Source organism: Liolophura sinensis, chromosome 13 (genome assembly GCF_032854445.1).
Source record: "Liolophura sinensis isolate JHLJ2023 chromosome 13, CUHK_Ljap_v2, whole genome shotgun sequence".
Classification (NCBI taxonomy): domain Eukaryota; kingdom Metazoa; phylum Mollusca; class Polyplacophora; order Chitonida; family Chitonidae; genus Liolophura; species Liolophura sinensis.
In genome coordinates, this window is record NC_088307.1 from 18,115,579 (window position 1) to 18,143,449 (window position 27,871).

Here is a 27,871-nt window from a genome sequence, read left to right on the forward strand (position 1 = left end):
TAGGTCGAAGTGCGCATGCGCCAATCATATTTCCTTTTCCGTACAGTTTCCATCATGGTAAGCTGAATGTTATAGAAAAGGATTCAAATATCGCTGGCCATCTTCACTATCGGCCTTTACATTTTCTTGTTACTGATGGAAATGAAAGTGTAATCAGTTGCCTTTCGTCTAGAAAGAAAATTTGTGACCAGATGCTAGTGATATTGTCGTAATTTAATATTTAAGATGGGTGTTGTCGTTCACTGAAACACGGATGATTAAAATGATACTTGCTAATCATTTGAAAATTGTCTTTCATACGCCACATTTTAACAAAGTGACTCATGCTTCTAAATGCTAGAAAGCCTAGGATTGAAATCTGATCATCACGTGTACTCTGTAATGCTTCACAAAATTGAATATTTGCTGAGGACAACATTCCTTGCACTTCATAACAACAACAACAACAACAACGTCAAAACAGAGCATTTGTGACCCTTGAAACCTTGGTTTCCATAGTTTCAGATTTGTTAAAGCTACAAATGCAAACGAATTGGTTAATGAAAGAACGGGATTAATTGCCAGCTGCTACTGCTCTGAGAGTTACTTAACATGTGTACCATCATTGCAAATCACAGCCAAATGTCATCCAGTTAAAAGTTGGAAGTTGATCCCCGCTACTTTGTATTTAGCACAGGAGTAACTTCTTCTGTGCCATGCATATACACCATAGAAGCCCGCTTCCAAATCATGGTTTTGCCACTGTTACCAAGGATAAGCCACTGTGCCATAACAGATCAGTTGTGATTAAAGTAGCACCTGACGTGCAATCAAGTTCACAAATCGATTTTCGCCCACGGCTCTCTGCATGAACGGCCAGAGCAACAAGATACACTTCTGTTTTCACACTACCTATAGGGCTATGTGAGATGCACGTTCTTGGGAGTTCCGTGTAGGGTGCTTGCAGATATATCGGAAGTTTGGGTTAGAGCCCTAGCCGTATACGGCCTTCGCGTGCATGAGTGCTGGGCAAATAGAGCATGTTCTCAATTAAAAAATGGACATTTGCAGTACATGTATTACAGTGAGAATTATCCGAGAGGATTGTACAGGATTTTACAAACTCTACGCTGGTGGTCATCTGAATGTACACTTTTTCTGTTGCAGGCGCTGGTGATACCAGAACGGTTTCAGCACATTTTGCGTGTTATGAACACGAACATTGATGGGAAACGTAAAGTGATGTTTGCCCTGACAGCCATCAAGGTAACATTCATTCCATTTTTAAACTGACAAAAGAGTACACATCTTTTTAAATTTGACTCATCCGTGTCTTTGTCAGTCATTGAAAAACTTTTATGGGTCAATTTTTGTGTGTGTTCTTTAAGCAGTATTTATGAATATTGAAACAGTTGTGAAGTTTAGCCTTTAATGACATATATGCATAAAATGTTGGTGAGGTTCTGGTGATCATTGAGGGCGCAGGTTCAAATCCAATAGTGGTTGTTTGGTGGGTATATGCTGTATCGGGCAAGGTGCTTTGTTGCCCAGTTTCCTGCACAATAAACGTAGCCGCCATTATTTAAGTGAAATAGCCCAGATTAGAGCAAGAAAAAGGCAATGGAATAAATGAAATCTGGAGAGCAATAATGCAGCTAGTCCTAACCAATGATTATTAAATTATTGTTTTCAAGTGAACAGAAAAACAGAAATAAAGAGAGAAAGAAAAAAAATGAGGAAATCAAATAAAATGTACAGAGCAATAATTCAGCTAATCTTAGCCAGGGAGCATTGAATTTGTGTTTTTTGTTAACTCATCGGTTCTCTCTGTAGGGTGTTGGTCGGCGATATGCACATGTGGTCTGCAAGAAGGCTGATGTGGACCTCACCAAGAGAGCAGGAGAGCTTACTGAAGAGGAGGTAACTCTGATCAGCAGTTTGCCTGCATCCTGTTGGTTTAATTTATATACTGTCCCATTGTTCCTGGAGCCTTGGTGACAGTAAATAGTCAGTAGCACTTTTGGAGCTATTTGCACGGCCTTGCAGTCATAGAAAATCAGTTTTCTTCTATCAATACAACATTCATATTTGTAATTCCATGTGGTAAAATTTGTCACTGAATCGGCAAAGATCAGGGGCCGCATTCGCAAAATATTGATTTTAAATTTCTCAATTTTGAAGAATGTCGGTTTTACCAGCGTAAGACCATGTAAATTGCAAGAAACGTTAAGTAAAATTGGTTTAAGCAGTTTTGTAAAATTGGGCTGTTTATCTCTTTGGTTATTATTAATAATTAAGTATAGTCAAGTATAAATGTACACCTGAGATTATTAAATGTCAAATTCTGTGGTGCATTGGATCCCAGTTTTCTCTAGGAAAGTAAATGTAACTTGTGAATCCTCTACTACTGAAAATTTTTTGACCTGTTCATGTATCTGGTGTATTTTATTCTTGAGTACAGCGTTAAGCTCAAATAAATAGACAAGTATGTATTCACTGCACTCTTTTGCTAATAATGCTCGTCCTGTTGAAGGTAGAGAAGGTTCTAACAATCATGGCCAACCCCCGTCAGTACAAAATCCCGGACTGGTTCCTCAACAGACAGAAGGACGTGAAGGACGGCAAATACTCCCAGGTCATGTCCAATGCCCTCGATAATAAACTCCGTGAGGATCTGGAAAGGTTAAAGAAAATCCGTGCTCATCGGGGTCTCCGTCACTTCTGGGGGTAAGACACAACTTCAAAAGTTACATCTTTGTGCGTGAACATGTGAAATCTTAGTAATTGTTCAGGGGAAATGAGAGATTTAGCTTGAAAGTTCACTTTCTGGAACCATATTCCTGTTAAGATCTATGTTAAAGAATTTCACAGTTTTCATTAATCGGTGTCCTTGCATCACTGTTCCAAATATTGTTCAGTGTCGATAAAATTTTGTTTTCAGGTTCGATTGGTGTAAGCCTGAAAGCCAGCTTTATCCATGCATAAGTTTTGCCTAGTTAGCTGTAAATTTTTTAAATCTGTTAGTTTTTGGCTGGGGTGTTGTGATTCAGCTATACAAGTGTAGTTAGAATACAACTAACCCTTTATCAAGATGATCAGCCAGGTTACATTTTGGAAGCCAGCTCTTGCTAGTGTCTGAAAGTCTGAAAGTGCTGTCTGGTACCAGCACGCTTCTCCAGGCTCTCCCTGGTTGGCATCACCCATGATTTTCATAGCCATAGCATAAGGGAAATATTGTTGACAAGGGTGTAAAAAACCAATGAAACATAGTAAGAATAGTGGTGTGTCTGTCAGGAGGATAAACTGGTTCTTCAAGTGCAGCTGGGTTTGGGTTTATTACACGACTCACGAGTTATTTTTCTTATGTTTCAGCCTTCGTGTCAGAGGTCAACACACAAAGACGACTGGCCGTCGTGGTCGCACTGTGGGTGTGTCAAAGAAGAAGTAAACATTCTTTTTTGCTGCCATTATGTAAATGTCCTAGAATAAAATGCCTACAGTGGGATCATGGTTTGTTGTTCTTGTTCATGCATTCATTTGATAGTAACATTAGTGTGGCCGAAGGGGTTAGCACTCCAGCGCGGCGTAATGACCCAGGAGCCTCTCACCAATGAGGTCACTGCGAGTCTAGCTCATGCTGGCTTCCTCTCGAGTGATGTGTGGGAAGGTCCGCCAGCAACCTGCAGATGTTTGTGGGCTTCTCCCAGGCTCTGCCCGGTTTCCTCTTACCTTAATGTGAAGATACTTTCTGACAGAGCTGCAGTAAAGCCAGCCAGTGTTGGACCTGAACAAATAAGCAGATTGTTTAGTTGAGGTTTCACAAAATTCTCCGACAGATGTGTAATATAGCCAGCCAGGGTTAGACCTGAACAAGCTAGCAGACTGGTCAGGAGTTAGTGCCCAAGATGTTTCCTGACAGAGCTGCAGTAAAGCCAGCCAGTGTTGGACCTGAATAAACAAATAAATTGGTCAGGAACTGTTGCCCAAGATGCTTCCTGACAGACTTGTAGTAAAGCCAGCCAGGGTTACACCTGAACAAACAAGCTCACTGGTGAGAGGTTAGTGCCCAAGGCACTTCCTAACAGAGCTGTGGTAAAGCCAGCCAGGGTCAGACCTGAACAAACAAGTTCATTGGTCAGAGGCTAGTGCCCAAGACACTTTCTTACAGAGCTGCAGTAAAGCCAGCCAGGGTTACACCTGAACAAATAAGTTCATAAGTGAGAAGCTAGTGCCCAAGATAATCCCTGACAGAGCTGTGGTAAAGCCCGCCAGTGTTATACTTCAACAAAAAAGCCCACTGGTCAGGAGCTGTTGCCCAAGATTCTCCCTGACAGAGGTGCAATATTGTCAGCCAGGGTTAGACCTGAACAAACAAGTTCATTGGTCAGAGGCTAGTGCCCAAGACACTTTCTTACAGAGCTGCAGCAAAGCCAGCCAGGGTTACACCTGAACAAACAAGCTTATTAGTGAGAAGCTAGATGCTTCCTGACAGAGCTGTAGTAAAGTCAGTGAGCACTAAGCCTAAATAAACAAGCAGATTGGCCAGAGGCTAGTCATTAGTGCCCAAGACACTTCCTGACAGAGCTGCATTCAAGCCAGCAAGGGTTAGACCTTACGAAACAAGCTTATTGGTCAGGAGCTAGTGGCCAGGATGCTTCCTGACGGAGCTGTAGGAAAGTTGGCCAGGGTTAGACCTCAACAAAAAAGCTCACTGGTCAGAGCCTAGTGCCCATGATACAGAGCTGTAGTAAAACCAGTCAGTGTTAAACATGAACAAAAAAAAAAAAAGAAAAAAACACTGCTCAGAGGCTAGTGCCAAAGACACTTCCTTGGAGAGCTGCAGTGTAGCCAACCAGTGTTACACCTGAACAAACTCTAGGCTATTGCCCTATATACTTCTTAAAAAGTTGCAATAAAGCCAGCCAGTCAGTTAGGCTTGGGCAGAAAAGCTCATTGGTCAGAGGCTAGTGCCAGAGACACTTCCTGACAGAGCTGTAATAAAGCTGGCCAGTGTTAGACTTGAACAAAAACAGCTCATTGGTCAGAGGTCAGTGCCAAAGACACTTCCTGACAGAGTTGTAGTAAAGCCAGCTCATTGGTCAGAGGCTAGGTCTGATGGAAGACACTTCCTGGCAGCTACAGTAAATATAGGCAAAGCTACACCTGGAGCAAACCCACAATCAAGATTTATTAGGCCTATTCAAGGATATTTCACTTATACGACTGCATTATGGTGGGAGGGAACTGGTTATAGCCCAGGTAAAGTCCGAGGTCTGCCTGTAAAATCTGCACCTTACTGGAAGACCAACATCTCCACCAGAATTTATTTATTTTATTCATTTAATTGGTGTTTTATGCCGTACTTAAGAAAATTTCACTTATACAACAGCGGCCATCATTATGGTGGGAGAAAACTGGACAGGGCCTGGGGGAAACCCACGACCATCTGCAGGTTGCTGACAGACCTTCAAATGTACCTTCCACCAGAAAAGACAAAAGCAAGAGAAAAACACAGTTCTAAAGAAGAAAATATAGAATTTATTTCCAGCTTATATAGGTCAAGCTGCGGGCTTGTAATTTGTTCCAAAAGAGTGGGAATGAAGCCTAAAATACAAATATTACTAATAATTCCATTAATAAATTTTGAAATAATTCACTTATCATGAACTTTACAAAGTAAGAATGTACTCAGTGCACATTTAAGAGTAATAAATTCACACGAATTCACTGTATTAAATGCAAAATTACAGGACAGCTCCAAAAAGAGACAAAAACACAAGTGACCCAAATGGTATCTGACAAAATGACAGATGGCATTAAGAGCACTGTGCACTAATTCAGTGATTTAGTTGAGTAACTGCTGCTTGCATCAGAAATTCCAAACACATATTCATTTCTTGCTTATGCTGCACTAAAAATGAAAACAAATTAATTTCTCTCTACATGGCGCCATGCTTTCGAGCGAGCAACCTCAATAAAACCTCTATAATAATGCACATTGTATATCAATAAAAATAGAATTAGACTCCTCTACATATACAAACAAGCAATGGGGGAATACACTTTTATAAAGATCTCTACACACCAAAAGTCATACTGCAGTGAAGATAGAACTGATCATAATACATGAGAAAAGAAGAGTGTATACGTCTACCACCCTATTCTCCACTAGGCTTAATTTATATACCTGTACTTTGGCTGTAAGCCAGACAGCAAAAGTAAAAAATATGACCACACTCCTGCATGTCAGTCAAAAACTTCATCTACCCCTTCAAATTAAATGGGTAAAGAAAGTGTTTACCAGTTTGCGACATGAACTCATAAAAAAAACACAGGCAGAGCAGTCAAGAAAAATTTGGTCCTTCTGGTAACTTTAAAAACTCTTTGGGCAGCACATAAATTCATCAACTATGATGACAGTGTAAGTTATTAATTTTTGACACCAGGAACTTGGTCAAACTACCCAGATCAACAGTGTCAGTTTCGGGCGTTCGTGATATTTACTGATACCATTTGCCCAATCGGCATTTTGTGGGAATAACTGTAAAAATAACCAGAATCTCAAAACCCAACAAAAGCAAATGCACTTCACCACTGCCTACGTGATATCTTTCTTGTAGTTATTTCAACAACAACAACCAGTTATCTGAGGTGTTCATGTCTTAAAATGCTTCTTGCCTTGTCCAATAAACAAACTGCAGGAATATCTGGGTTTGAATGATTTCACTCCAATACTGGCCTGATCTTACTATTAACATGCAAACTTGATGAAACAGTTTAAAAAAGCCTAAGCAATGAGAAGCACAATATGGATATTCCAGCTTTACTCCCTTAAACACAACCAATAAACACAGCAGCTCTACCCTAACACAAGCACATAAAAGTGCAGACAAGCATCAACCCTTGGCAATGCACAACCACAGCAAAGCTTTACAGTATAAACAATGATCCAAGCCAAAAATATCTCACATTTACAAACTTAATAGAGATAACAGTAAAAAATTCCAAAAAAGTTTGTCATCTTTCATGAAACAATTAACATCATCCACAAATGCTACGCTGTGGTCCCTCAAGCCTAATAACGAAATAGCCAGCAGTTGTGTAACAAAATCTTCTTCCGTAGCATGATTAGATCAGATATTAAGGAAGACATGCACAAATGCATGTACATGAATATTAAGTGTGCTCTAAAGTCTATTTCATGGGAAAAAGGTTACATATGTTTTTCTTAAGACAATCTAAATTATTTTTTCTTGCATTTCGGCAACAAAAGTTGCACAGCTACTAACATCTTAATAACAAATGAAACATAATCACAACTCTGCACTAGGCATGCTACAGTATTAATGTCAAAAACTACAGTAAGCACTACTTCGACTACAAGTCCCAATGTATTTCATTTTTTCCAACGTGTCTTTATCGTCTATTACATATGAACTTCATGTAAAAAACACAAATGTTTGCCAGCATCCCAAAGAGAAAATTCACTTTTTCACCATTTTACGACAACCTATTCAGGTGCCCACTTAATAAACTGCAACTTAAGCATCAGTCCTATAATCAAGGACTCATACTGCGCAAGTCAAAATGACTTCTCCAAGCATCTGATTGGTACATTCAGGTCAACGACAACATGCTGTAGAAGCGGGAATCCCACTGAGAAATTCACTTTTCCAGGACAGACCACTTTACTACAACCTATTCAGGTGACCTCTCACGTGACAAGTTATGCATCTCATATTCAAGGTCCAAGAAGTTGTAGAAGTTAAAATTTTCGGAGCATTTGATTGGTCTATTTACGTCAAAGACAACATGTTGCGGAAGCATGAATCCAGTCTGTACTCGAACAAAATCTTTCGTTCATTTACAAAAGCTTTCTCTGTTGACAAGTAGTGTGTATACTGAACAGACTGAGACTCAACACACAAAAAGAATGAGTCTTTAACTTTGGCAAGAAGTGGTCTTTTTCACTCACACACACACAGCATTTCGCACATTATGCCTCAAAATATGCCTCAATTCAAAACGTCACAAAACTGTGTACACATTAAACGAATACAGGTATTGATCATCAATCAATGACAGGCACAATCATATTGGGCTTCTCTTTTAATCAGGTGTATTTTTAACCTGGCCTGAATCAATCAATTAACCCTTTCCCATGAATTCATGCTTCCAGAAAATATTTACAACCTACTATAGCACAATGATCGAAATACTACGGAACATGCAATGTGTCACTAACTGTCTTCCATTGTTTCTCTGAGTACGTTGTTAGCAATGTGTTACACATATTATTAAGGCAACTCATTCAATACATGGTGCAAGGTGTCTTGAGGTTTAGGGGTCTTCTCAAATTTACAACAAATGTGTAAATATAACATCAGACATTAATAGGGAATATCCCTTTAACTTTAAAACATAAAACTAATGGTATCAATCTCCTAATTATTCAAATTTGCATTGTCACATACATCATTCAAAATGAGACACAAAATTGGAATCTTCTTTTCTTTACAGTGATAATTGCTTATGAATGGTTTGATGCATTCTCACAAACTTCAGATCTGCTTTGAATAAGTTCAGAATAAATGTGCAAGTAAGAATGTGACACACTAAAGGTATTTTCCAAATAACACAATGCTCTATTCCCTTTTTTTTTTTTTTTTCTTTTTGCTTTAGTCTAATAATGTCTTCAGCTGGCTACATGATGAAGTTGAAGGGGGCATGGCTGAATGAGGTTGGCATGGTACCTACAGGGTACCTGCATGGTGATCTTGCTGGGAAGTTGGCTTGAGGTAAGCAAAAGGGCACAGGTCGTACTCCTCAATGTTGGAGATGATGTCCTTCTGGTGTTTGTCTTTACACACGAATAGAACGGATGAAGACATGTGGTTATTAGCGGCGGCCATTGCAGACCATTCAAGGTCATGCCGTGTGTAACCGATCTTCATGTCAAAATCCTGTCAACAGATCAAAGCAAAACATTCAGTGATGAGCGAAAAATAACTGTACTTAGATTGTATAAAGGGAATACATGTAAACAAAAAATCTGTTTATTTATTTAATTAGTGTTTTACCCAATACTCAAGAATATTCTAGCATTATGGTGGGAAGAAACCGAGCAGAGCCCGGGGTAAACCCACAACCATCCGCAAGTTGATGGCAATAAACAATAAATATGTATATCATACCAGGTGATTTTATGAATAGGCCAAAATTCAAAATAGCTGTGAATTGTGAGTCTGTATTGACTTGCACTTCGGTCCTTAATTAAGCGAATTGCTCATGCTATAAAAAGACAGGGGCCTGTTGTTCAAACGTGTGTTAAACGTTAAGCCCGGCTTAAACCTTAATATCAGTGTTGGCCTAATACTAACCTAATGGGACTTTAGTCCAGACTTACGTTCCTTTATCAGGCGAATTGCTCATGCTATAAAAAGACAGGGGCCTGTTGTTCAAACGTGTGTTAAACGTTAAGCCCGGCTTAAACCTTAATATCAGTGTTGGCCTAATACTAACCTAATGGGACTTTAGTCCAGACTTACGTTCCTTTATCAGGCGAATTGCTCATGTTATAAAAGGACAGGGGCCTGTTATTCAAGGTGTATTAAACGTTAAGCCCGGCTTAAACCTTAATATCAGTCTTGGCCTAATACTAACCTAACGGGACTTTAGTCCAGACTTACGTTCCTTTATCAGCGAATTGCTCATGCTATAAAAGGACAGGGGCCTGTTATTCAAAGTGTATTAAACGTTAAGCCAGGCTTAAACCTTAATATCAGTCTTGGCCTAATACTAACCTAATGGGACTTTAGTCCAGACTTACGTTCCTTTATCAGCGAATTGCTCATGCTATAAAAGGACAGGGGCCTGTTATTCAAGGTGTATTAAACGTTAAGCCAGGCTTAAACCTTAATATCAGTCTTGGCCTAATACTAACCTAATGGGACTTTAGTCCAGGCTTACGTTCCTTTATCAGGCGAATTGCTCATGCTATAAAAAGACAGGGGCCTGTTATTCAAAGTGTATCAAACGTTAAGCCCGGCTTAAACCTTAATATCAGTCTTGGCCTAATACTAACCTAATGGGACTTTAGTCCAGGCTAAAGTTCCTTTATCAGGCGAATTGCTCATGCTATAAAAAGACAGGGGCCTGTTATTCAAAGTGTATCAAACGTTAAGCCCGGCTTAAACCTTAATATCAGTCTTGGCCTAATACTAACCTAGTGGGACTTTAGTCCAGACTAAAGTTCCTTTATCAGGCGAATTGCTCATGCTATAAAAAGACAGGGGCCTGTTATTCAAACGTGTATTAAACGTTAAGCCAGGCTTAAACCTTAATATCAGTCTTGGCCTAATACTAACCTAGTGGGACTTTAGTCCAGGCTAAAGTTCCTTTATCAGGCGAATTGCTCATGCTATAAAAAGACAGGGGCCTGTTATTCAAACGTGTATTAAACGTTAAGCCAGGCTTAAACCTTAACATCAGTCTTGGCCTAATACTAACCTAATGGGACTTTAGTCCAGACTAAAGTTCCTTTATCAGGCGAATTGCTCATGCTATAAAAAGAGAGGGGCCTGTTATTCAAACGTGTATTAAACGTTAAGCCAGGCTTAAACCTTAATATTGGCCTTGGCCTAATACTAACCTAACGGGACTTTAGTCCAGACTTACGTTCCTTTATCAGCGAATTGCTCATGCTATAAAAGGACAGGGGCCTGTTATTCAAACGTGTATTAAACGTTAAGCCAGGCTTAAACCTTAATATCAGTCTTGGCCTAATACTAACCTAATGGGACTTTAGTCCAGGCTAAAGTTCCTTTATCAGGCGAATTGCTCATGCTATAAAAAGACAGGGGCCTGTTATTCAAAGTGTATCAAACGTTAAGCCCGGCTTAAACCTTAATATCAGTCTTGGCCTAATACTAACCTAGTGGGACTTTAGTCCAGACTAAAGTTCCTTTATCAGGCGAATTGCTCATGCTATAAAAAGACAGGGGCCTGTTATTCAAACGTGTATTAAACGTTAAGCCAGGCTTAAACCTTAATATCAGTCTTGGCCTAATACTAACCTAGTGGGACTTTAGTCCAGGCTAAAGTTCCTTTATCAGGCGAATTGCTCATGCTATAAAAAGACAGGGGCCTGTTATTCAAACGTGTATTAAACGTTAAGCCAGGCTTAAACCTTAACATCAGTCTTGGCCTAATACTAACCTAATGGGACTTTAGTCCAGACTAAAGTTCCTTTATCAGGCGAATTGCTCATGCTATAAAAAGAGAGGGGCCTGTTATTCAAACGTGTATTAAACGTTAAGCCAGGCTTAAACCTTAATATTGGCCTTGGCCTAATACTAACCTAACGGGACTTTAGTCCAGACTTACGTTCCTTTATCAGCGAATTGCTCATGCTATAAAAGGACAGGGGCCTGTTATTCAAACGTGTATTAAACGTTAAGCCAGGCTTAAACCTTAATATCAGTCTTGGCCTAATACTAACCTAGTGGGACTTTAGTCCAGGCTAAAGTTCCTTTATCAGGCGAATTGCTCATGCTATAAAAAGACAGGGGCCTGTTATTCAAAGTGTATTAAACGTTAAGCCCGGCTTAAACCTTAATATTGGCCTTGGCCTAATACTAACCTAACGGGACTTTAGTCCAGACTTACGTTCCTTTATCAGCGAATTGCTCATGCAATAAAAAGACAGGGGCCTGTTGTTCAAACGTGTATTAAACGTTAAACCAGGCTTAAACCGTAATATCAGTCTTGGCCTAATACTAACCTAGTGGGACTTTAGTCCAGGCTAAAGTTCCTTTATCAGGCGAATTGCTCATGCTATAAAAAGACAGGGGCCTGTTATTCAAAGTGTATTAAATGTTAAGCCCGGCTTAAACCTTAATATCGGCCTTGGCCTAATACTAACCTAATGGGACTTTAGTCCAGTCTAAAGTTAACACCTCTCTTGACTTATATAATACACTTTTGAACAACCGTGCCCAAGAGGTCAAAACGGACTGACAGGTCCACCAACAGCAACCCACAGACAGACCAAATCAAACACTACAGGTGCTTGTCTCAGGTAGTAAACAAGTCTTTACCATGAACCATTTACGTCAACGTAGATTAAAAGGTAACTTCGCAACTCCGTTTCATACAGAGATTTATGGTGTCTTGGTGGTAATGAGCGATTTAGGTTGTTCCTGAAGCTAAAAAATAGTCCGATAAATAAATAGCTCTCTCACATGTTCTAATGGGATCCCATGGTTCTCCTGGATGATGACTTACATTTTCATGATTTACACTTAATATAAATCATGAAAAGACTAACACTATCACAGATGTTACCTATGTTAGCTTAAGATACATGTAAACAGAGTACCACTGTGGTTACCAGGATGCATAAGATATGTTGTTCACAGGTACAGGTTGGTTCAAGTTCTGTTGTATCAGTAGTTAAATATCACTACAACAAATTACAGGTACCTGTATTGTACTTTACGACAAGCTACATATATTCCATTGCCCACATTTGAACTGGAACCTGAGAACACTTGTACTTTGCATTTCGTACATGAGAGATCGGACAGAGCACAGTCTAAACTGGACACCAGAGAAATGGCACAGAACACATTGCATATGTGACAGAACACAGCTTGTAATATGACCACTGATATGTTTACAGATGTACTGAAGACTGGGATATGTTTACAGATGTACTCATTACATGGGGTATGTTTACACAGAAGCACTGAAGACTGGATTATGTTTACAGAAGTACTCAACACATTGGATATGTTTACAGGTGTATTCAACACATTGGATATGTTTACTAAACACCTGAGATATGCTAAACATGAAACATCCTGCACTGAACACATTGAAAGTGTTTACAATTATACAACACACCCATGTATGTTAAGAACAAAGCCTATGCAGGACATCTGATATAAATGTATGTGTATCTTAAAGAACACATGCCAAACATGATATACAGTATGCTTATGCAGGATAGTCTGTATTGAACACCATAAATAGGACATTGGCAGTATCTTACAAACCACCCGCAGAACTGGATACCATGTCTGTTGTGGATACCTCAGATATGTTACTGGATACCTCAGATATGTTACTGGATACCTCAGATATGCTACTGGATACCTCAGATATGTAACAGCACACTTTCACTGAGGCATAGACGGCACATGTAGGATGTTGAAGTACACAGTGTCTACAAGACATGGGAGATACATGTACCTTACAAAACCCACTTAACACTGGATACCTGAGATTTGTTACCACAGCTGGTAAGGCACACATAGTTATTTGTATGTTACAAAACAGTCTCTACTGGACACGATACAGATTTCACAGAGGAGATGGGTGATACCTTACAGAAACCACTCATTGCTGGATACCTGAGAAATGCAATCAGCCTGGCCCTCCCTACAGGTAGACTAGGGCAAAGTGGACACAATGGCTTTGGGGTATTTACAGCGCAGAATCAGCAAGGCGCAACTGAACAAGCAGTACCCAGCACGGCTCAACGCTTCCACACTCAGCTCTTTTCTGGGAACTCGCATTTTCTGCAGCTCCTGTTAAGAAGATGAAAGCTGAGAGGGTTGTCTAGGAGGAGAGGGTGAGTTTTGGGGGGGTGGAGGTCTCATGCCTAACCTGTCAGGCTTTATTGGTGTTAGGTCATGAAAGCCAACTCTGCAAACGCACCAAACATCACCTAACATGCCAGTATCTTGAGGCTTCTCATTACATGCCAATCTGCAAACTGTATCCTACATCAAGGGTCACCTAACATGCCAGTACTATGTTTTTCATTGTAAGGCAATCTGCAAATTGTGCCACACATCACGCTTATATACCAGTACCTTGAGGCTTCCTATTATAAACCAATCTGCAAACTCTGCCAAACATCAAGGTTTACCTAACATGGCAGTAGTAGGCTTCTCATTGTATGCCAATCTGCAAACTGTGCCAAACATCACAGTTTACGTAACATGCCATTTCAGTTTCTCGTTATACACGTAAGCTGACTCTACAAACTGCACCAAACATCAGCTAACATGCCAGTACTTTGAGGTTTCTCATTATAAGCCAACTCTGCAAACTGTTCAAACCATCACTTAGCATGCCCCTTCCTTAAAACATCATCATAATCCAACTCTGCAAACTGTGCCAAACATCACTTAACATGCCCGTTCCTTGAAACTTCATTATAAGCCAACTCTGCAAACTGTGCCAAACATCACTTAACATGCCCCTTCCTTAAAACATCATCATAATCCAACTCTGCAAACTGTGCCAAACATCACTTAACATGCCCGTTCCTTGAAACTTCATTATAAGCCAACTCTGCAAACTGTGCAAACCATCACTTAGCAGGGCCTAATCTGGCCTCAGAAGGGCAGGGGGTGCAACCACCGGTGAAGGGCACCTCATTGTTGACTATTTTGATTCTCATACATTTTTAAGGGCCTCCGTTCAACGGTTGACCTCCACCCCACAACACGTACCTAGCCCTAAAATTCAGTCTAAGGATGGCTTGTATTTACTGATGTGGAGAACTCTGCCATCCCGGATGACATGTGTATCTGACCATCACACTGTATCATAGATACTTCAGGACATCATTAAAAAGTTATTTGTTGTGGGTAAAAAGCCCTGTTTTTTTTAAGTCGGGTCGGTTGGTCGGCATTTTTTTTTTTAAAGTAATTTCCCAGCCAGCAAAATCTGAATGCTAATTGAATTATCGCGGGTCCAATTTTCGTCACCTGCTTCAGGTCATACTTCTGACTTTGAATGCTCTTTAAAAACTTTGTTGTTTTCATAACCAAGTTTTTTCCCACTGAAGCCAAATATACTTTCTTGATTCTGGATCCCAAATTAAATTTGTGTCAATTTACGAACTTAAAACCTAAACAACTGAAGCTGAAAGGCATCCACTGCTTTAGCCTCTGTGGCAAAGGGACGCCAATTTGCCTTTGACACACAGAAATTATATTCGCCAAACTAACGTGGCGAATGGCTATCCGAAGCCTAGCGACTAAGTAGATAATCCGAGTCTTATAATAAATTTGGGCTGTTCCCTTTTTTTTTGACGCAAAGGGCACTTTGAGAGAACGGCAGCGTCTGGTAATCGGACAATGAGAATGGCTGGATTAGGCCCTGCTTAGCATGCAAGTTCCTTAAAACTTCATTATAAGCAAAGTCGGCAAACTGTGTAAAGGTATGATCATCTTACATGCAAATACTTTGAGGATGCTCAATATAAGCCACCAGCAAACTGTACAAAACATCATCTTACATGCAAATACTTTGAGGATGGTCAATATAAGCCACCAGCAAACTGTACAAAACATCATCTTACATGCCAATACTTTGAGGATGCTCAATATAAGCCACCAGCAAACTGTACAAAACATCATCTTACATGCAAATACTTTAAGGATTCACATATTAAAGGAGAAGAAAATTTAAATATCAATCAAATACCACTGAAAAGAGTATGCATTTCCTCCAAGGTGCATGCTATTAAAAATTCTACTATGTACCTAAAGCTGATAAATTATATATAAAGTCAGCACTAAAATCCGCTGTGGGCAACTCCATTTTACCTAAGAGCTAGTCCTGAAGTCTTCTGTGATAGGAGGAGAATTGCCGTCAGAAACCGCCGAAGTGCAGTTTGTACATTTGCGGTAGAACTCTTCTTCCCAGAAGGTAGCGAACAGTACAGTTCGTTTTCCGATCATAGGTTCTGAGTTTACACAAACAAACTGGCAGTTTTAACGACTCTCATTAGCTGACAGGCAACACATCCCCAGCTTAAATTGCAAAGTATTAAAGATGTAGGATGCGATGGACTCAGCGATTTATGCCAGCTTTGCCGTTTTCAGGCTTTACGTGTATGGCAAGTAAAAATCGCAGAATTATGCAGCAGGCAGCACCAGATAGAAAAAAATGTGCTCTTTTTAGCCCATAGTGTCATTTTTTTTAAATTTTCTTCTCCTTTAAGGCAACTTAGCAAATTGTGGCCCAACATTATCTATCATGCCTGTGTGCTATGCCTTCTCATTACATGTTAACTTGGCAAATTCTAAACATGCCTGTATTTCAGGTTTCATCACGTACTTGTGCTGGAAACTTCAGCAACAGTAATCGACCAAACAGGAAAAGGCATGCAATTTATTTTTAATGAACTCTACGTGTACATGTCAGCTATTCGTCCATTACAAAAGATAATCTGTGATGCTAGAATTGCTCAACTGTGCCCATTCCACTTATGCAAATAGCCAAATATGCGAACTGTAACAATGCTATGAAATGTACATGTACATATAAAAATACCCTAATGATCACAAAATTTTGCCACTCACTAACTTGCCCATTTATCAGTGGAGAGGTATATTGATTATAGAAAGGTGTTTTGAGGTTTGCTTGGAACATGGGATGGTATTCAACTGGAAAATTGTCAGCTTCAGCACTCAAAATAATATACTGTGACACTTCCTTGCCTCTAAAAATGTGGGGATTTAGTGTATGGGAAATTTTAGGGGATTTAGTGTATGGGCGATGCTAGGGTTTTCATTCATAGCAAACTCTAACTTTTAGCTAACTGTTCAGTCATCAGTCAAGCCTGCAAGCTGTTGTTCATATAACAGGACAGAACTTCCCTTTAATAGCACTCTTGATTGACAGCCAAGCTTGGTTTGTGTTAGCTACATGTACCCTAATTCATCAGGTAACGACCCAGGAGCCTCTCACCCGTGCGGTTGCTGTAAGTTCAAGTCCAGCTCATGCTGGCTTCCTCTCCGGCCATACGTGGGAAGGTCTGCAGCAACCTGCGGATGATCAATGGTTTCCCCGGGCTCTGCTCTGTCTCCTTCCACCAAAATGATGGCCGCCTCCTGAACCCCAGTTTTAACTTGAGGTCACATCTGCTTTGCAGCTGACTACACATATTTTTCAGGAGTGGGTTTCATAACCTGTAACTATGTCAGCCATGCCAGCATGACACATGCATGCCCAGGTATAACACAGCATACAATAGCAGTTGTTGGCTGTCTGCCCCTGAGCAGTTGCCCAGACACAACACCATGAATATGTTTTCATGGTGTTTACAAAGGCCTATTTTATTTGGTGTTTTTCTTGGTGTTTTTTTCAAACATTTTTTACTTAATTAAGCTTTTGTCAAACATGTAGTTTATGAAACATAGGGATACATGTACTTCACCTTTTTTTTTAGTTTACATGGCATCTGAAGGCATAGTTTACATGCTGCTTATTAAAACAAGGCATTATTTAAATCCCATAAACTTATTACACTGGACAGATTTGTTTTTCAGACATAGTTTTCTCTGGTGTTTATTCAGAAATATCTTATTTGTTATTGAGACATACATATACTGAGTTTGTGCCGTGTTCTTATGTCACAGGACATACACATAAGTGGATTAGCATAATTCTATGTTAATTAGCTTTCCAGACATTCATTTACTACTGTTTACCGATCACTACTGTGCATAAATTACACCAAAAGTTGCACTTTTATAGGCATAAACAGAAAACAGAAACCTGTCATCATGCAAATATAGAAACTTCTCACCCTACACAATTTCAATTTTGTTTCTTATTGAAAACATTTTTTCAGATTTTTTTTGTCTTTTTTACACATCTAAAAAATTAACAACCATTATTTCTTCACTATGGTTTCAGTTTTCAAACTATAACTTCCTATCAGCAATTCATAGATTTCATCAGATCAGGATATTCCCAAGAAAATGAGACACACCCAGTCCCTGTGAAATCTACATGTATGTACAAAACAAGACCATTTAATCCCATAGGCTTATAGACCTACATTATGCTAAATACTGGCTTCCTCTCCGGCCGTACATGGGAAGGTCTGCCAGTAACCTGCAGATGGTCGTGGGTTTCCCCCGGGTTCTGCCCGGTTTCCAGCTACCATAATGCTGGCCGCCGTCGAGTAAGTGAAATAATCTTGAGTATAGCGTAAAACACCAATCAAATAAATAAATATATTATGCTATATGTATTTGCCTGTGGAGCTAAATTAGTCACAGTACTGTACACAACTAAACGTGTATGTACACACATTTAGACAAAATGGATCATGACAGACTGCTAGAGATTTGGAATTCGAAAATGACATATTTCTTACAAACAAAGATACCCCACAATGTACCTGTCTATATCCCAGACATTTAATAACACTTCCCTGGTTATTAAAACATGGATGGTAAATATAATCAGAAATTTTGTCAAACGACCAGCAGTAAGTATGGAACATCAAACTATTCACACACAAGTTCCGATATATGCATTCAAGTCAGTAGTTTCTTGGTCAGTAGTACCTAACATTTTGTATCACAGCAGTCTATGCAAATATACGTCACGGCAAACACATTCATAAAAGGCATACATATATATATATACTCTACCTGATAATAACAAACATGTTCTTATACCTGTGTTTGATGTGTAATATTTACATGATGCATGATTATGTATACAGGAATATCACATAACAGTATAGTCTCACACACCACTCCCGTTTCATCTACAATGTCTACTGTGCAAACACTGATCGCCACAAAAAACCCCTTACATGTGCACAGCTTGTAAAAAGAATTTGCATAGATGCAACAAGATACGTGCTTACTGGAGCTGTGCCTAACGTCTACTTCAAAGAGCTTATGCTGCTGAAGTTAGAATGTACCCAAATTCCTCAACCTTTTCACACATGAAAAAGCAAATTTCAGTGCAATTCATGCACATTTTTTAATTTGATTTTGGAGACAAAAATAAATTAGCTGAACTGGCCAGTTTCAGGGCTTTGTAAAATGTATAATTTTATCAGTCAACACAGAATAATGCTGACAGAATATGCTTGGATAAACACCTTGCGAAAAAGTTGATGAATTAGAGTACAGATAATGACTCAATACAAAACTAAGACAATTATATGTACTCAATTGAAGAAAAGAAAACCATATAAAAAGTGACAAGGAAACCCATAAAAAAATACTGAAGGAACCAGAGGAATCCATGAAGGAAAGACAGGCTGAGAAGAAACCACGAAAAATTGAAGAAACCAAAAACGACAGGGGAAACCTTGTTGACATAGAGGAAGTAAAGTAGACCGTGTGAAACATACACGGCTATGACAATACATGTCAACTAATGAGGCCGATGATTAATGTTTAACAAACATCAACTATTTGAACTGCGAATTATACTGAACACGATGCTCGTGACAAAACACCAACACTGTAATCTGTGTACATTGACAATAATCAACAAAAAGTTCTCATTTTAGTAAGGTATTTAATATACATGTACTTGTGTGGCTACTCAGCACATATTGTGATTCTAAAGTTCACTTTGATTCTACTGGTCTAGAAAGGGATTGTTTGAAAATTCACGATATTTGACATGAAAGATGTTTCATGCTGTGCTCAACAATGTTTCGAATACACATCACACTATGGCGCATTTACTGGAGGAAACCAGAGAATTCAAGGTAAACCAAGGCCTTTTGCCAGTTATCCGAAACACCTTGACGTGATGTCCTAGTCAAACAGGAGAGAGCTGGATTTGAACCTGTAACAGCACAGCCCAGAAATGGATCGGCTGTGACCAAAGACCAACCAATGAACATTTTGTAAATGGATGCTCTGGACTGCAGATGTACGTGTACATGAGAATCACATGAAAATCCTTGTTTCAAAGAGTATCAATGTACTCACCACGTAGCTGTCTTTGATCTCGTTACGCGTACGGTGGATCAGGTGCCCATTAACGTAGATCAGGTTCCCCACCGCTTCGTCATCCAACTCCATCTTCTTGTACTGGTACATCATGCTGCTGATTATTTGCTGCCCAAAAAAATGACAAGGTTTTTTTTTAAAATTATCATACCTTGTTGTCCATCAAGCACTCGCATGTAGCGCTGTCACAACTGGACAAATTCAATTCAGTAGCATTTTTTTATTACCAGAAAAAGTTTAGTCACAACAAGAAACAGTTTCGTCATCAACAATGTTTAAATATTTTTAGTGCTTTCAGTCAATATGTCAAAATGTAAGTTCCCAGCTGTCATCATGCTTTCATAATTACAAGTTTATATCTCTTCCCGGTTTCCTTCCACCATAATGCTGGCCCAGGGCAGCCATAGTATAAGTACAATAAAACCTGGTATTTCTGTATTTAACCTAATGTGGACTTAATAATAATAATAATAATAATAATATTAATAATTTTTATTTGCAAGGTAATGGCATACTTTTTATAACATAATTGCTCTGTAAGCGTCCAACGTCTATATCACAGACATTTTACCTGTAACTACAGTATATGACATAAACTTTTCCCCGTGACTAAGTTGTTCACTTTGAGAGACTCTGAGAGTTTTACTGATCTTTAAAGAAAAGATGTTTTCAGATTTGTTTGGAAAGTAGAATGGTAGCCTATAAGAAAATTTTCTGTTTCGGCACTAAAAATAATACTTTGAAACATTTACTTGCCTCTTAAAATGAACCCTTTTTGGATCAAATTTCATGTCATGCACCATGGGTTTTTGTCCACAGAGATGAAATGATAGAATACATGTACTACCCACATCCCTATGTTCTTTTTTATGTTGTCTTGATCTCTGACTTCTTTTTAAACTTATCACTCCATGTTAAAAAGACACTGCATGCCCATGACAAAAGAGCGGATAACTAAACAAGTGATTTATTAAAACATACCTGATAGATTTTCTTGGCTTCCGGGCTGTTACCCACGGCCATGATGTCTTTGCCGGCCATCTGTATGTAGGCTTTGAGTGGTTTGGGTCCCGGCACATTCACTGTGAACACATTATAGTCTTGGAACGCCATGGCAACAGCGCAAGCCCCGGCTCGGTTTGTTCTCTCGGACACACCAACAACGATCTCTTTGCCTGTGAACGAAAACACAGCCATCAGAAACAGATTTTCAAATAACCAACATATTTGGGAATAGTCTTGTTTAGCACCACTTTTCAAATGGAATTTTGAAATGGACACATTTTTAGTCCAGGTTCAACCTAATCCCATATTTAGTGGTATGGGGAAGCCTGAAGATAATTTTTACACCAATGCAGGACAGAGTGTCAATCAGCTATTCACATTGTTCAAAATGTTACAATGTTATTTACACAGCAGTTTTGTCTTGTACCAAATAGATGGCTCCTGACAAAATGGTATTTGGTGCAGGACACTGTCCTTGTCTTGCTGCTTATTTCCAGGCTTCAAAGGGCAGGGTGTTAGGGGCTATGAGTGGTTGGAGTTGTAGTGTATTAAGGCATGATAACAACTGAAGTATATGTACATGTACAGAACAGTGCTCTGAACAGACAAGTATATGTACATGTACACAACAGTGCTCTGAACAGACAAGTATATGTACATGTACACAACAGTGCTCTGAACAGACAAGTATATGTACATGTACACAACAGTGATCTGAACAGACAAGTATATGTACATGTACACAACAGTGCTTTGAACAGACAAGTATATGTACATGTACACAACAGTGCTCTGAACAGACAAGTATATGTACATGTACACAACAGTGCTCTGAACAGACAGGCATACGTACATGTACACAACAGTGCTCTGAACAGACAAGTGTATGTACATGTACAGAACAGTGCTCTGAACAGACAAGTATATGTACATGTACACAACAGTGCTCTGAACAGACAAGTATATGTACATGTACACAACAGTGATCTGAACAGACAAGTATATGTACATGTACACAACAGTGCTCTGAACAGACAAGTATATGTACATGTACACAACAGTGCTCTGAACAGACAAGTATATGTACATGTACACAACAGTGCTCTGAACAGACAGGCATACGTACATGTACACAACAGTGCTCTGAACAGACAGGCATACGTACATGTACACAACAGTGCTCTGAACAGACAAGTATATGTACATGTACACAACAGTGCTCCGAACAGACAAGTCACTTTGAAAGAGTCAACGGATTTTGAAGGTTCCAATGATTCAGTGAAAGTTAATAGGGGAGCTTTGAGTTCAAAAACTTCTGTCGCTAAAGTTAAAAAAAGGTCCTACTGTATCATGTGACCTGTCAAAAATGCTAGGCAACATTTGTGGGATCACATATACTGTACTTTACTGAAAAAAGTTTCCCAAAAAGTAATTTCACAAACAATGGAGAAAATTCAGGAGCAGAACGTTTGTGGACTTGAGAAGTTTCTAAAGGAAAGAGGTGTCATTTGTGCCTTTGGAACATGGTGACAAAAGTGATCCATATCACATGATACAGGAGGACTGTCTGCACCTTCAATCACAAAAAGATTTCGAACTCGAAACCCCTCTATTCCCACTTGAGCTATACTGAATCAACTTTTTTGTAAAAGATATATGATACAGGTACCTCTAGAACACTGTGGTCAACAAAGAAAATAAGGTCAATTTTTTTTTTTTTTTATTATTGATTCTCATTTTGGGGCCATATGTAATATGTCTTAAAAACTATATAAATTACCCCACTATGTCATTCATATTTCCTCATCACTTATTAGAAATTTTTGGAAATTTTGTCAATAATGGACTTATTTGGACTCTATCCCTACACAGTGGTTTTGACAGCTGTCACTACCTGCTACTTAGTTTCCAGACTGAGGACTGGGACTTTAAGGAAACTGCAGTTTAAAGATATTTTACCAAACACCTCTTACAAAAAATAAACGCCAGAAGATTTTTCATACCATTAAGTGTATGTGAGGACACACATACTAAACAGTGTATCTAGAAACAATAACATACTGTTTCACGCATACTTTAAAGTGATACAGAATCGATTCTGATTGGCTGGTGTGAGGGATAGGCAAGTCCATGCTATTCTCAACTGAACTCAATTTTAGGTGTGGTACATTTATTCAACCATGTCCACAGATGCAGCATTTAACCCAGGAAACCCTATCTTAACTTTCAGCCAATTAGCGTTCTAAATCACTTTAAGTGTCCAACATAATTTTTTTAGAAACATTAAGGTATACAGGACAGACTGTTACAATGACCTCTTGACACAGTCACTGTTGTCATCCCAATTACATCCCCTCAAACACATGTACAGTTGCTGTGGTCAGAGGTGAGTCAACAAACAAGGTCCCAGGTGGGGCAAGATGTCAAGGTTAGTCACTTCCTACCTCTGTCCAAATATAGACCTATCTAATGGAGGGTTTGTATGTGATGTTATCTAGCTAGCCGAACAACAGCATTAACACGGAAATTGTTCATTCCTCTGCCGTCACAGTTCATGGGGTTTTGGTGGTGACAAGCAGTTAACAAGACTCGTTTGGCTGTCTCAGTCTGCACAGTAAGAAGTTCACTGAAAAATGCTTATTTTCCACCAATATCATGTCCATACCTCAACATCATCGGTAAAAACATTTGTCAGTTACTTGCCAAAGGCCGATGGTTTAGTCCGGCCAATGTGGTTTGTTATATGTAAGTGTTAAATTCTTGAGACCAACATTAAACAGAAATCTATAAACAAATAACTTATGAATACGAATACAAATAAATTACAATATGTACATGCTAAACTTGTCCCCTATTACAATGCCAGTCAGTACATGCAAACTACATACATTGCATGTCATTAACGGATGGGACACAGGCTAAGTTTTCAGTCAAAGTGCTCGTAACTTCTGTCACACCTATCACAATGGCACTCATGCCTCATTACGCATTTTTTGGAATCACAAGGCCCATAACATGTCAGTTTTCATACGCATGTGTTTCAAAATCACGGTAAAATTATGCTTACTTACAAAAATGACAGACATTCCCATCTAATTATTGTACACATCAGCCCTTTCTTATTACCTGCTTATTATATTTAGCACTGCTGAAATAGTTAACAGCTTAGGGTGTTGTCTAACAGAAAATCAGCTCTACTCAGCACTATTTGGATGACTCACAAACTGAACATGTCTCCCGTATAATTAACACCTACAGTAAATGTCCTATAATTTCATGGATCTTTCACCAATACCACCATGCTGTACAAAGCTCGTTAAAGGGATACAGATTCGAATCTGACTGGCCAATATGAGAAATCGACAAGTGAAAACTATGCCTTTCCTAAGCTTAATTTTAGGTATGGTGCATTTATTCAATCGTGACCAAGTCTGCAAGATTTAACCTAGGAAACTATATCTCCCCTGTCAACCAATCACTGTTGATTCTGTATCCCTATCAGATTATGTGCATATGAAAGTAAACATCATATATAACTTAACTTGATTGTCTCCAACAAATCTACTACAGTTCGCAAGACAAATGAGCAATCATTAGAAATGTGGTGATAGGGGGTAACCCGTCTCTCCAAAATGAGGCCCTACTCTGAATTTTTTAAGACTTTATCTTATTTTTCTCTCAGTCTGAATTTTACATAAGATCACTATTAATTCCAAATAGTAAAATTTTAAAAATAAGCACCAGTCTACCTTAATTTTTCTGACAGACTTTGTTGGGCGAAACTTGCACTAACACCATTTTCTGTACTATGTTGGATAATCAATCTGACATTATCTGCCATAAAAGTGTAGACAAATGTCCATTACATGCTCAGCTAGTGTTCTAGCTAGTTTAAAATGTCAGCCAATCTTACCTGTAAAGAAGACATCTCCTCCATCCACAGTGGCTAATGGATCTTTGATATCCGTCACTGTGAAGTTTAAATCTCTCTTAAGAACTGTTCGGATCTCAGCTACCTGAAATACACAGAGCTCCACAATAAACATGTATTATTGCTGATACTCTTATGCAGACTCTTCTGCCTGTCCAAAAGTGCATTTGGTTACCTTAAATGTGGCATATTCAAAAAAGACAGCTATTACATTAGAAAGCTCAAGTGTTGTCCACTTATAATATATATTAGAATGTGCCTTGTAATGTTATCTTTCACCATGTCGTGTGTCTGTGACTGCCACAGGTGAGGTAATAGCTCAAAGCCAAGCTGGACGTTTCTACTGTAATGCCCAGCTTCGGTCATATAGACTTCCATGCTGACAAATAAAAACAGCTCGAACCCTACCTTATTTTTGCAATAAACAGATTCCCAAAAATGCCTGAAATGTAATATTTCACAGCAAGCACTGGTGAACTATCTTTCAACATAAATCCAGTCGCTTAGTCTTTTGAAACAGACAACTCAATCAGATCTTTTGAAACAGATTGTCATGTTTGTAATTTTTTTTTTTCAATGTTGGTCAAGGTGATAGGCCGCGAAAATTTTATCCTACCCAACAGTCACTTTAAAGAGGCATTTCAGCCCAGACTCTTCTATTCATGACTGGAAGAAGAAAGGTATCCTGTCCAGCACAACAGGTGTTATTTAATATGCCATGCATGAATTTTCTCAGATCTTCAAATAATCCTACTGAGTGCTTACAGAAATAAAATTTTCGGCCATTTCCGTACAAATTCCTTGAGTGACGTCATTTTCCTGGAGTGACGTAATCTTCAGCTTCTTCAATCACACTAAAGCTTTTTCACGCATGACGCGGTCTTTTGAGCAGGAGACGTCAATTGGAATTTTGTGACGTCATAGTAGCGTCAAATGGGATAAAAGGACGTCAGACCAGGAATTTGTACGGAAATGACCGAACATTTTGTTTTTTACACTGAATTGTACTACAGGGTCTTGAATTGCCCAAGAAGCCTCACATATCTTTATGTGATAACCGTTTGTACATACTATGTACCCATGTCGCATACTAGCAATTTTCGCCTGAAATGTGTGTGCACTGGAATAGCTCTAAGAATTGCATGGCCTGTAACAGAATGTTTTGTGGGATAAAATTTTCATGGCCATCATCCTGCCCGAAGATGAAAAAAAAAATTCACAACACGGCAGATGCTGATTTGAGTTGTCGGACTTGAAAACGTTAAACTGTTAGATTACTGTTGAAAGATGGTTTATCGATGGTGGCTTTGACATATTACATTTTGGGCTTTTTAGGGAATCGGTGGATAGCAAACATACGGTAGGGTTCAAGCCAGTTTTTTTAGTGAAAATATCTCTATGGAAGTCTATATGACCGAAGCTGGGCATTATGGCTGGAACGTCCAGCTTTGATTTGTGCTAGATAAATGACTGGAGGTGTGCAGCCTCAAATAAATATATCATTACAATAAAATAGAATATTTTTTATTTGTCAAGAAATTTGGCAACATTTATTTTAAAAGAAATAAGAAGAACTATTGCTATATGCGACATGCAAGATAATGAAAGTTCTTCTTTTGAAACATACCACTTTATTCTTAAACTCACTTCACTCTCTTGTAACAAGACTAAACATTTATGCTTCAGATTAATAAAAATGGTAGGATTTTAGTCAGCGTGACATCTGAAACCTATTACTGTCTGACTTTTTAGAAGCTTTGACTCATAACCGCTGCCTATTTTGTCAGGAATGTTTTATTATTGTGTCACACTGACCCAGTTTTTCAAAGAAATACCGGCAGACTGACGCCCAGATTTTAAACACTTTCAAACGGATCGACAAATATTTTCACTACCAGCAATGCCACAAGTGGGACGACTTCTACACAAAACAATGATCAAAATGTTCTCACCTCGCCACGTCTGGCGTGGCAACCTGGATTAGCGATTAAGGCTGTACCGCCGATAACAACGGCCGTGTCTTCAACCGAGTGACAATCCGGGTACGCTTCGGCGGCCTCCAGTTCGATTATGCTCACACCACACACTTTTAAAGTCTCGATCAAATTTCTGTGTTCTTCTCTGCATCTTTGAAGATCTACTTGTCCTTTAGCTCGACTTGACCCCGTCCTAAAACTGTTAGGGATTCTACAAACTATCGCATAGTTGTAACGAAATGCTAGGTCGGCCATCTTGGTTTAAGGGATAACCTGACTGAAGGCGAGGTCAACTGACGTCATCAGTATTTACCGTAATGCCCCTAATAGAAAGTGTTTGTTTGCTTCAAAACCATACTGATTGTTATGTTTCGACGTGTGTATCGACGATTTTTTTAGAACAATAAGTGTGTGTAAGCAAAAGCTCACACAAAACGCTTGAAAAATCGAATGGTTTTACCAAAAGTAAATGAAATTGTGAAAATATTTCGTGCACTGCAAACGCAACTTTTAAGAGGATTTCGGGCACTGGTAAGCATATAAAGGAGAGGCGAGTCAATTTCCGAATATCCACCCACTCAGCCTGAGTCGTGTTCGTCCAAAAAGGGGAGATAAAGAAAAAATTGGTACATTGTGACTGAAATAAACAAGAAACAAAAGACACACACGGCCTACATGTTCTCTTAAAGCAACTGTGTACAAAAAAAAAAAAATACACGAGATGTGTACTACAGACACACATTAATTGTAACAAATTTGCAGAGGAACACTAACGTGTATCTTGCATTCATCATTTCTAAGTACGTACACATTAAATTAGGCCTACCTGGTATACCAAATTGTGTACCTGTGATACATATCTTGTTTACATCACGGCGACACCAAACACAATAACAGTACACATTTGCTTGTTGATAGTGCAATTTTTGGATTAGTTTTGGATAATTCTAACCCAGAATGGTGATAGACTTTATTTCACAATGCTCTTCCCAGATATAGCTGATTGTTCTTAAGTTGTCGTTTATCGAAATGTACATCTCAGCTACGCTTTGAATGCCACTGTTCATATATCCAACGTGGTGATTTTTATTGTCGGTAACACGATGAAGATACAGCACCTGTGTGGTAAAAGGATGTAAGTTAAATTAGACTGTTTGGCATTTCCAGTTTGACTTAACTTA

At 39.0% G+C, this 27,871-nt stretch overlaps 2 protein-coding genes across 3 annotated transcripts; one reads left to right on the forward strand and one right to left on the reverse strand.

Moving 5' to 3' along the window:
• Window positions 1-34: 34 nt before the first annotated feature.
• On the forward strand, window positions 35-3,489 carry LOC135480503 (small ribosomal subunit protein uS13). The gene is made up of 5 exons (XM_064760350.1): window positions 35-57; window positions 1,147-1,245; window positions 1,813-1,899; window positions 2,513-2,706; window positions 3,352-3,489. The coding sequence occupies exons 1-5, from the start codon at window positions 55-57 to the stop codon at window positions 3,425-3,427; spliced, it is 459 nt and encodes a 152-aa protein (XP_064616420.1). The 5' UTR covers window positions 35-54; the 3' UTR covers window positions 3,428-3,489.
• A 2,449-nt stretch (window positions 3,490-5,938) lies between these two features.
• On the reverse strand, window positions 5,939-26,945 carry LOC135480255 (N(G),N(G)-dimethylarginine dimethylaminohydrolase 1-like). Of its 2 annotated transcripts, XM_064760040.1 has the most exons (6): window positions 26,667-26,945; window positions 24,697-24,799; window positions 20,760-20,953; window positions 19,758-19,886; window positions 13,395-13,571; window positions 8,823-8,942 (listed from the first exon to the last, which is right to left on the reverse strand). In XM_064760040.1, the coding sequence occupies exons 1-5, from the start codon at window positions 26,943-26,945 to the stop codon at window positions 13,434-13,436; spliced, it is 843 nt and encodes a 280-aa protein (XP_064616110.1). In that variant the 3' UTR covers window positions 8,823-8,942; window positions 13,395-13,433. The 2 variants fall into 2 exon arrangements, with proteins under 2 accessions (XP_064616109.1, XP_064616110.1); XM_064760039.1 differs by lacking the exon at window positions 13,395-13,571 and having other exon boundaries at window positions 5,939-8,942.
• Between the last annotated feature and the right edge of the window lie 926 nt (window positions 26,946-27,871).

Coding starts and splice junctions, on each gene's coding strand:
- LOC135480503 (XM_064760350.1), top strand. Junction 1,246..1,812: donor TTGCCCTGACAGCCATCAAG/GTAACATTCATT, acceptor TTCTCTCTGTAG/GGTGTTGGTCGGCGATATGC. Junction 2,707..3,351: donor GGTCTCCGTCACTTCTGGGG/GTAAGACACAAC, acceptor CTTATGTTTCAG/CCTTCGTGTCAGAGGTCAAC.
- LOC135480255 (XM_064760039.1), bottom strand. CDS start 26,945: ATGGCCGACCTAGCATTTCGTTACAACTATGCGATAGTTTGTAGAATC. Junction 24,800..26,666: donor GCCACGCCAGACGTGGCGAG/GTGAGAACATTT, acceptor TGTGTATTTCAG/GTAGCTGAGATCCGAACAGT. Junction 19,887..20,759: donor AAGCCAAGAAAATCTATCAG/GTATGTTTTAAT, acceptor TTTTTTGGGCAG/CAAATAATCAGCAGCATGAT.